The sequence below is a fragment of the Triticum urartu genome, chromosome 6A (assembly GCF_056163025.1).
Source record: "Triticum urartu cultivar PI428250 chromosome 6A, HENAU_Tu73, whole genome shotgun sequence".
Classification (NCBI taxonomy): domain Eukaryota; kingdom Viridiplantae; phylum Streptophyta; class Magnoliopsida; order Poales; family Poaceae; genus Triticum; species Triticum urartu.
Window position 1 is genome coordinate 56,850,342 of NC_141878.1, and position 9,870 is coordinate 56,860,211.

Sequence of the window (9,870 nt, forward strand, 5' to 3'; positions counted from 1 at the left end):
TCTGGTGACACGCGCCTGCTCCAGTTGCTCGGCATGGCGGCATCACAGCCATGACGTCCCTCCCAGTGGCTGCCCGACTAGCGGTCACGCTAGGTTGCACATTGCCCTTCATCCGGAGTTCCAGATCTAGCGGGTGCGGAGCCCTTGGCCTACGATCCTAGCATGGCCCTCTCTACAACGAGGAAGGTAGCATGTATGGTGGTTCGGGTGAACTAGCTGGCATACGGGCTTGGGAGGCGAGAGGAACGACGAAAGCAAAGCTCGGAAGCAGTACGAGCTGATGACAATGGCGCCTCAAGCGACGTTACCTTAATGAAGGCATCATTAATGTGGTTATCTTCTCCCAACCCTATTGCTCCACAGGAAACCCTAGCTATAGAAACCCTCGGGACCATACGATGGCGTCACTTGTGTCTTGGTACCCTGTTGGGGGCATCATTCTTGGAGCTGTTCCGGCTGAGGGACCGGTGTTATGCACCGAAGCTGTCACTTGGGTCATAGCTTCTGGTGCCCAAATGTGGGTGGGTGGTGGATGAGGCATGGAGCTGGAATGTTTGTAAGGATCGAGATGGACAGAGGGGGTGAATATGTACAATGCGGGGAAGGGTTAGAGATAACTGAAGTCAGGAAGACGGGGTGTATCCCGATGTTCACTTCTCATCGTCGGTGAGGATCCCAGGCATCCCTCCGCCACCAGTCTACCTAGGAGCCAGCGAAGGGTGGTCGAGGAGCGCCGCGAGGGCGAGTACCTCGAGCGGCTGGAGCGCGACGTGCCCAGCCGGCGGCGGCACAACCCCCAGCGGCCGACATCGCCATGTTTTGGAATATGATGTTCCCATGGGCCGGCCCAGCGCCGACGCTGATCGACTTCACCGGCCCCGACGTCGACGAGGAGGACTAGGGCAGCGCGCCGCCTCGTAGTTTAGTTTTAATTAATGTTTTAGTTAATGTAATGTGGACGCATGAATTCTCGCCGGCCTTTGTGGCCGGCATTAATGTTTAATTAATCTTTTTCTATTTTTGAAATATTGTGTTCTATTTTCTTAGCGCGAACTAAGAATTAGGTTGGGTCAGTGTTGGGCGCATACGCCGACCCAAATACGAAAACGGACATGGGTGTTCACCGGGCCGACCCAAACAGACAAAAAGAGATACAGACTGATAACCTCCAACAATTGTTACTTGTCCCTTTCTCTTTTGAGATTATCATCCTTGTTGGCTGGCCCATCTGGATTACCAAGAATGATTTTATATTTAAAGGCATTCCTCCCAATCTTTACACTTGCAGGAACCTTTTTAAAGAGGAGCTTCAGTGGACCATTTCCAGAGCTAAGAGACAGGAATACAACAACTTCCCAGCTTGGGTCATAGCTTTCAGACAGAGCTTTCTCTCTTGTTGTCGAGCATTATATTATACCCCCTCCATAAAGAAATATAAGAGCACTTAGATCATTAATGTAGTGATCTAACCACAGAAACATTGATTCGGTGCCCAGACTCATTTGCACCCCTGATGAAGAAAAAATTCTAAAGTAATACTAGAAAAAATTAAAAAAATTCGATTTTTTTTGCATGGTAGATAATTTGGTGTGTGAAGTGCGCTCCAAATTTTAGATTATTTGGACATCTGAGTAGTCTCGGTAAAAAAGACAAATTTGAGGTATGTAAAGAGTTTACTGTTCATGTACTAGTCTGACCCGATTTGTCTTTTTTTTCTGAGAGTTATTCATATGTCCAAATGATCTAAAATCTGAAGCGCAGATCACACACCAAATTATCTACCATGCGAAACAAAAATGGAACTTCTTGTATTTTTTGTAAAAAATATCTTGACCGAGTGCAGATGAGTCTGGGCTCCGAAATGGGTATTCGTCTAAAAACTCTCATATTTCTTTACAAAGGGTGTACTTCTTATTTTCATGTTCTTTTTGTATCGAACAATGATTTATTTATTAAATTTTAATAAAAATACACAATAGAGTCCTACTATTTCTCTCAAAAAATCCACGCGTGAATTTTGAATTTTTTTTTGCGGGTCAAACAAGATTATATTGATCAAATCAAAGAGATACAGTCGTTTTGACAGAGGTTACACAGATCCTCAGGGCCATTGCTCAGCCATCTAGCAGTTCGTTCAGAAGTGCGGCCATACTGAGCCATATAGTGAGCTGTACCATTTGCTCCTCTTTGAACAAGAACTATGCGATGCCCATGTCCTTCATGCAGACGACGCTTCGTCTCCCCCACCAACGTTGCCATTGAGGATCGATTAGGCCCATCATCCTGAAGGAAATGGACAGCTTGCAGACTGTCTGACTCGATGATCACCGGCTTGTCCGTCCAGTCCAATGCGAGGTTCACACCTTCCATGCATGCCGCTAGTTCCGCCTCCAGCGCGGACGAGCAAGATCGAAGAAAGCGGCAAGACGAAAAAATGATACCTCCAGATTCATCTCGTAAGACCATGCCTGCACCGCCACTGCTTTGTCCCGGGATGTAGGATCCATCCACGTTTAGTTTAACCCAGCCCGGAGATGGCAGCTGCCAACGTACTACAGTAGCAGGTGAATTTTGAATTAATCATATAAATTTCTTTAGAGCATCTCCACCAGTTTCCCTCTTCCCCCCAAAAAAATGCAGAAACAGGGGGCATTGAGGACAAAAAAACCTGCCCCAGCATCCACTTTTTTTTGGATCTCTCCCGAAAAGCACCCCATCTCTCCTCAAAAAGAAAGAAAGTTGCAACTGTTTCAATAATTTTTCAACCCGTGCCATGTCAGTGCGCCCTCCGCCAATGACCATATCGTGCGATCGCGCCGTCGCGGCCGCCCGTCCTCGCCCTCGTGCCGCACCACCGCTGCCTCACCGCCGCTGGCCTCTCGACGACTGCCCGCTCCGTCGCGCCGCGAGAAAGAAAGCAGGGAAGATAAAGTAGGACCCTGATATGTGTCAGGGTATATTATAGGAAGAGATTTATAAAGAAACTACGACGGCACATTTTTCTCTTTCAATATATGTAGGACCCTGATAAGTGTTATATGTCAGCTGCGAGCACATGACAACTCTGAACAATTTTTATGGCAAATTTAGTTACACAAGGATGACATTTTAATTGGAAGCATGACAACTTTCGTGCTTCATTTGGTTGGAAGCATGACAATTTTTTTGCTTCAGTTTATTTTTTATAGAAACTTACTGTATGCTTGCGTAATTGAAATTGTCATCAAAAAACGTTAGAGTCGGAGTGCCACGCACATGATGTGTGACACTTACATTTGGGAATAGTATTATGAGAGCCCCTAAATGCACATTACCTGAAAGAGATTTTCGAGGAGACTGCTGCGAGCTCTTTTACTGGACTGGCTTTTTTTTCTCTCTTGTTTCTTGGCAAGGTGATCAGGGGTAAATCATTCCTACAGTCTCTGATGGCAAACTGCGTAGATGATGCCAGTTACTTTCGGTGACGGTTCAGTTCATCGATTTCTTCTCAGTTAAATAGCGGGCACCACTCCCCAATATCCGCAATCTCTCCGTCGCGCTCCATCCCCGCTCCGTTCCCCAGCCGCGTCCGGCCGCCAGTCGGCGAGGAGCCGCCGGCGAAGTATTGACGCCAGATCTTTCCGTCCGGCCATGCAGAATAATAAAGAGGCTGCGGGCGCGGCAGAATCCCATGGGACCGCAGGGAAGCGGGCACGGAGCGGCGACTGCGACGACACCGCCAACGATTTCATCAGCTGGCTCCCCGACGCCGTCCTCGGCACCATCATCTCCCTCCTCCCCACCAAGGACGGCGGCCGCACGCGGGTCCTCTCCCGCCGATGGCGCCACCTCTGGCGCTCCGCGCCTCTCAACCTCGAGGTCAGCATCCGACCCCCGGGCGTCCCACCTTCCGCCGTCTCCCAGATAATCTCCCAGCACCATGGCCCCGCACGCAGATTCTCCTTCCACTGCCACGGCGCCGACGACCTCTGCGCCCAGCCGGAGAGCTGGCTCCCCTCCCGCGCCCTCGCCAACCTCCAGGAGCTCGACATCGCCTACGCCAAACCCCCGCTGCTGGCATCGCTTCTCCGCTCTGCATCCAACATCCTTGTCGCCAAGATCAGCCATTGTGATTTCAAGCCGGCCATGATCAATTTCCCCTTCCTCAAGAAGCTCTCCCTATTTTGCGTTTCCATCTCAGCGGACCTCTTCCCCAGACTGCTCTCCGGCTGCCATGCCCTGGAGAGTTTATACATGACCAACGTTCGTGCTGTGGGTTGCATCCGTCTTCGCTCGCCGACCATCAGGACCATCATCTTCCGTCATAGCTATGGTGAAACCGCGGAACTGATCATCGAGGATGCTCCTCGCCTTGTGAGGTTACTAGTACCTTATTGTGAGAGAAAAGATAGTGTGACTATCAGGGTAATTAGGGCGCCTAATCTGCAGATATTGGGACCTTTCTTTGTCGTCGTCTCCAAGCTCCTACTCTACCAGGTAGGTTCAGCGGCATCTCCGAATCTTTCTGTCAGCATTCATACATAGAGATAATATTTTTGATGTTCATTGTTAGTTTTCTTCAGGGAGTAAGCCTAGTTAGCTCAACAAACTCGATGCCCACCTTGAAGGTTTTAGCTCTCAAGTCTTCTGAGCAGAAATTGCATGCAGTTCTTAACATCCTTAGGTGGTTCCCCTGTTTGGAAAAGCTCTGTGTTATTGTGAGTAATCATCTTTGCTTTCTTGAAATGTGTGATTTGTTTGACATACTATAGAATTCTTTGACATATGCCTCTCCTTCCTGTTTTGCAGTTTCATACAAACCGTGAGATGAATGACGAAAATGAGCCTCAGTATGACCCACTACATCCAATCGAATGCCTCGAGACCCATCTAAAGAAAGTGGTGTTTAAGTCATTTGAGGGCTATGCCAAACAGGTTGACTTTGCGAGGTTCTTTGTATTGAATGCAAAGGTGCTAGACAAAATTGAATTTGAAGTAAAAAATCACTACAGCAGTGGAACGGTGGCTTCTAAACACAAGCTGCTACAAGTGGAAAACAGAGCTTCCCGAGAAGCTCGGTTTGAATTCAGGACTATTTCATACTGACAGAGTACCATGTCAATAAGCATAACCATGATTGGTCGGTCAGTAGCCGACCCCTTCCGACAGCCGTCGACAGCGTTGATGCCTGAAGATTGCACTGTCTTGTGCTCATTTTGTAAATTGTGTTGATGCCTGAAGATTGTCTTCCGCATAAGTCTGCTCTATATCCAGTCTAAAGTTCCTCTGTTATTCCAGTAACTTATGAAGTTATTCCTGTTAAAAGTGCAATATATGTTTTTGGATGAAAAGGTGTTAAAAACTTTCTTTTGAAAGTTTAATCTGGAAGGAGATGCTTCTGTATACTTCAAGCTGTGCTATCAGCTAGAAATTCTGCTAATGATCAACACGCTTCGGTTGCCTACTAGTTGGTCTTTTATTAAAGTTGAGTTTACTGAAATGAATTTGGTCGCACCCTTGTATAGATTTGCAAGTAATTTGCCTAACAGGCTAAGGGCATTAAAATAATACTGCTCCTGAACCTGTTTTCAACATTACCAGTAGATAAGTACTTCCCTCCGTTTTAAAATAGATGACCCAACTTTATACTAACTTTGTATTTAAGTTAGTACAAAGTTGAGTCATCTATTTTGGAACGGAGGGAGTAGTACTGTAATTCTAAACAAATTTGTTGCTTATAAAAACCAGATTGCTGCTGGATATTTGTCAGTGTGTATGGAGTATCCTACGCCCTAACAAAAAAGAGGAATGAGATCATGAACGTCAGACAGCAGTTTCGATGAAATTGATGACATTTTGTCGCTGGTAAAATAATTTACCGTAAATTAGTAGCTATGCATCAAATGCATGGTTGGTTCCAATGGTCAAGGAATATGTCTTAGAATATAGCAAGTAGGATAGGCACAATTCCAACTAATATATCTTGCAGGAGTAACATTATTGGAGAGAAACTCACGGCATGACATGATGTCAACAGCTGGTGCTGAGGCGTTCAAGGATTCAAAGAGTACGAAGAAAATGTTTCTCGCACACAGAAATACTTACTTTGCAACTAGTTTTATCACGAAATAGGATCGGATGATCCTTAGTCCTGTATTTTCCTATTTACCTGGTTTTACTCCATTTTAAACAACGGATAGGCTGTTGAATTTGTTAGTGATGAATGGTATTGCTGATGGTTGTGTGCATCAAATTATCAATATAAATTTATGAGAAATCTGATTAAATGCCTTTTATTATTGGGACTTCGACAAAAAAACAGCCCTTACTTTTGCTTTGTCCAAATCGACACATCCTACCTTTTTATTAAAATGCTAACTTTAGATCAATTTGATATACGTTTTGAGCCTATGACCAAATAGGAAATGATCATTTTGTGGCATTAAGGGGCTGTTTGGATGGTAGCCAAGAGCTGGCAAAACGGAGGCGGCAGTTTCTCTCACCAAAAAATTGGCTTAACATGTGTTGGTCCATCTGGCTTGGGCGAAATCCGAACAACCCCTAATTCTCCATCCACTTTTGTTCACATATATTCCATTACTAAAGTCACTGTTTCTTATTACTACCTGAACCAGCATCAATACTCCTAACAACGCTATCAATGTCACCATGAGCTTCACCTTGATCCTCATCATCAGAATAGAAATCCTACTCATTTTCATTGTCAGAATTTAAAGCTTTATATGTACCAACTATATCAACTACTCTACTTTTCCTGTTACTTGATCGAAACATTTCCCATCTAGATTCACCTCTGAATCTTAAGTAATCTGTAAAATCCTATTACTAGAAGCATCTTGTTATTCTCAAAGTATCAGGAACCAAAGGGATAAAGAACCGTTTTCAAGTTTTCTGTTATCATTATCAACTTCCATGTGAGGTATGTCGCAGCTTGCAGGAATTACATTCAGACGAGGGTCTTTGCTTCTTCATTCGTTAGAGCATCTACAATTGGCTGCCCCAAACCCGCCTCAAACGTCTAGGCGGATGGCCTTGTCACAAAAATTTGACCCAGACGGGCCTCAAACGCCTGGGCTGCCAGTACCTCTCATATCCAATCCAAATATGAGGCGGATATGAAGCGTCCGGGTGCGTCCGCCACGTCGGACCCGGCTCATGCTGGCCCACCTGACCCCACATATATATTTCTCCCCATCCACTCGTCGGACCAAACTTTAGCCACTTCACCCACTCTTCTCCGCCACCCAAGCACCCGTCCGGCGATCTCCGACCTTCTCCGACATTGTGGGGCAGCGGGTCTGAGTCCTTTACCTCCAGATCTGTCGACCCTGAGCTCATCCCATGGGGACCCAAGGAGGAGATGGTCGTCCGGCTTGCGCTCCGCCGCTCCCGGAAGGAGGCCCATGAGAGGCAGCGCTCGGACTCCTTCCGTCAGGAATCCATTGTGTCCGCCCAAATGGTGCATGGATCCTGCGCTAGGTGTGCCATCGCTGCCTCACCGGAGGTGGTGCGGTCCGTCCGGCGTCCGAACGCGTTGGTGGGCGCACAACCCCTCAGTTGGCGCGGGTGGCGGCGGAAGCCCTCGCGGCGATGGACATCGGCGAGGCGGAGTCGCATTCTCCAGCGCCCCGTATGGTGCACCAGTCCAAGCGCCGCAACCGCATTGTGGTGGATGTCGTCGGCTCATCCTAGGACGGATCCATCATCGATCTGACGTTCACCGACACCATTTGGGTTCCGGGCTCCAACGAGGAAGAGTAGGGCATGGGAGACGACGGCACCTTGAGTCCCGTGAGCCGGCTCTGTCCCATGCCCTACTCTACCTTGCCGGCGACCGAACTAAAGGCTTCGTTTCCCGCCGCTTGGCCTGGCGAAAATAGGCCTTTAGTACCGGTTGGAGCCATCAACCGGTACTAAAGGCCCATCCTATATATATATATATATATATATAGCACTTACGAAACTTTCAGTTTTCATCCCCCACTTCGCCTCCAACCGTGCGCGCCGCTCGATCCCGTCGTCGTCGTGTCGCCGCCCGTCGCCCGTCGCCCGCCGTCTGTCGTCATCGCCCGTCGCCCGCCGCCGTCTGTCGTCATCGCCGCGGTGCCGCGCCCAGTACGTCTCTCCCGTACGCCGGCGCCCCCGCTCCCGCCCCGTACGCCGCTGCCCCCCCCCCCCCCCCGCCCCGTACGCGCCGGCGCCCCCGCGGCGTACTGTGCATGCACATACGTACACACAAACGTATACGTATACACGTAGTACACACACACATACACACACATACACACACACATACACATACAAATTTTTTTACTAGTTGAATAATTAATGTAACTAGTCTATTTTTAGTAAGAAAAAAAATCAAACTACTTTATTTAGGTATATATATGAGATTTGAACTAGTTGAATAATTAATATAACTAGTTTATTTTTAGTAAGAAAATAATCAAACTACTTTATTTAGGTATATATATGAGATTTGAACTAGTTGAATAATTAATATAACTAGTTTATTTTTAGTAAGAAAATTTAGGTATCTGAGATTTGATGATCTAATTAAAATATTATTTGTTAATGAGTTTTTCTGTTTATTTAATTTTTTATATATTTTTAGTTTATATAAATGTTAGATTAATGTCGAATGTTAGATGAATTAGATAGAAAACTTAAATATATAGTAATGTCAATTGTTATAGATGAATATAGTTAGATATATTAATGTCAAATGTTAGATGAATATATATTTGAATTAGCTAGATATTAATTAATGTTAGATAGTAATAAGTGTTTAATGTTTCACCTATATGAACATAGGAAATGTCATCTGACGATGAAAAATATTTCATTATGTGCAAACACTGTGAAGACCAGCGCGGCCTGTACGATAGAAATTTCCTTGTTGATGGTAGGCGCTTCAGCAACAAGCTGGATGAGACATTCGAAGTGGATATAGTAAGTCACAACGGTAATTATTATTTGAATGCAAAACTTATGCTTCATTTGCTTCAACTTATAATTTTAAAGCATGACTTATGCTTCATTTGCTTCAACTTATAATTTTAAATTTTCACTATTCTACTAGCGCATCCCCTGCCATGCAAGAATTTTTGTCTTGGATAAGATAGGTTTTAGTGCTATAGATGATATGGAGGTAAAGAGAGTTTACTTGAAGACCGAGCATGGGTATACTTTCAACGTCAAATTATATAATGGAGACACATACACCCATTTTGAATGCAAAACTTGGCAAGCACTATGCAAGGCTTATGCATTTGAGCCTGATATGGTTATCACCTTTGATATTCGTCCGGAAGATGACACTACTGGAATCAGCTAGTTTGCCATCTGCCAGTTCTTTGCCGTCCGCTAGCGGACGACAAAGAAGCTCTTTGCCATCAGCTTCCAAAAAGCGGACGGCAAAGAACTGGCTGATGGCAAAGACAAAGTTTGCCATCAGCCAGTTCTTTGCCGTCTGCTAGCGGACGGCAAAGAGGGAGGGGCCCCACTGACGAGCTGCAAAAAAAAACCTGACGTGGCATCCAGTTGTGCTTCCTAGGAGCTGACCCATTTGGTCAGTTTGCCTACAGTGGCAGACGGCAAAGACTTTGCCGTCAGTGGCAGACGGCAAAGAACCTGCCATGTAGTGACGTGTCGATGACATCATACGGCGGACGGCAAAGACCCTAGAAATTTTGCCGTCAGCGGCGGACGGCAAAGGCCTTCCGTTAGCCACTTAACGGACTGACAGCGCAATTATTGCCGTCCGCTCTCTTTGCCGTCCGCCGCATACGGCAAAGACTTTGCCGTCAGTAGCAGACGGCAAAGTAGCTGTTTACCGAAGCCTACTTTGCCGGAGCCTTTTGCCGTCCG

General features: G+C 46.2%; 1 protein-coding gene across 4 annotated transcripts; it reads left to right on the top strand.

The window, feature by feature from the left end:
• Positions 1–3,544: 3,544 nt before the first annotated feature.
• LOC125516210 (F-box/LRR-repeat protein At3g03360-like) lies at positions 3,545–5,328 on the top strand. 4 transcript variants are annotated; one of them, XM_087531322.1, is made up of 4 exons: positions 3,545–4,476; positions 4,563–4,697; positions 4,789–4,950; positions 5,020–5,328. In XM_087531322.1, exons 1-4 carry the CDS (start codon positions 3,631–3,633, stop codon positions 5,083–5,085), a joined length of 1,209 nt encoding a protein of 402 aa, XP_087387448.1. In that variant the 5' UTR covers positions 3,545–3,630; the 3' UTR covers positions 5,086–5,328. The 4 variants fall into 4 exon arrangements, with proteins under 4 accessions (XP_087387448.1, XP_087387446.1, XP_087387447.1 ...); XM_087531320.1 differs by having other exon boundaries at positions 3,545–4,480; positions 4,525–4,697; positions 4,789–5,328; XM_087531321.1 differs by having other exon boundaries at positions 3,545–4,480; positions 4,567–4,697; positions 4,789–5,328.
• The last annotated feature ends 4,542 nt before the right edge of the window (positions 5,329–9,870 follow it).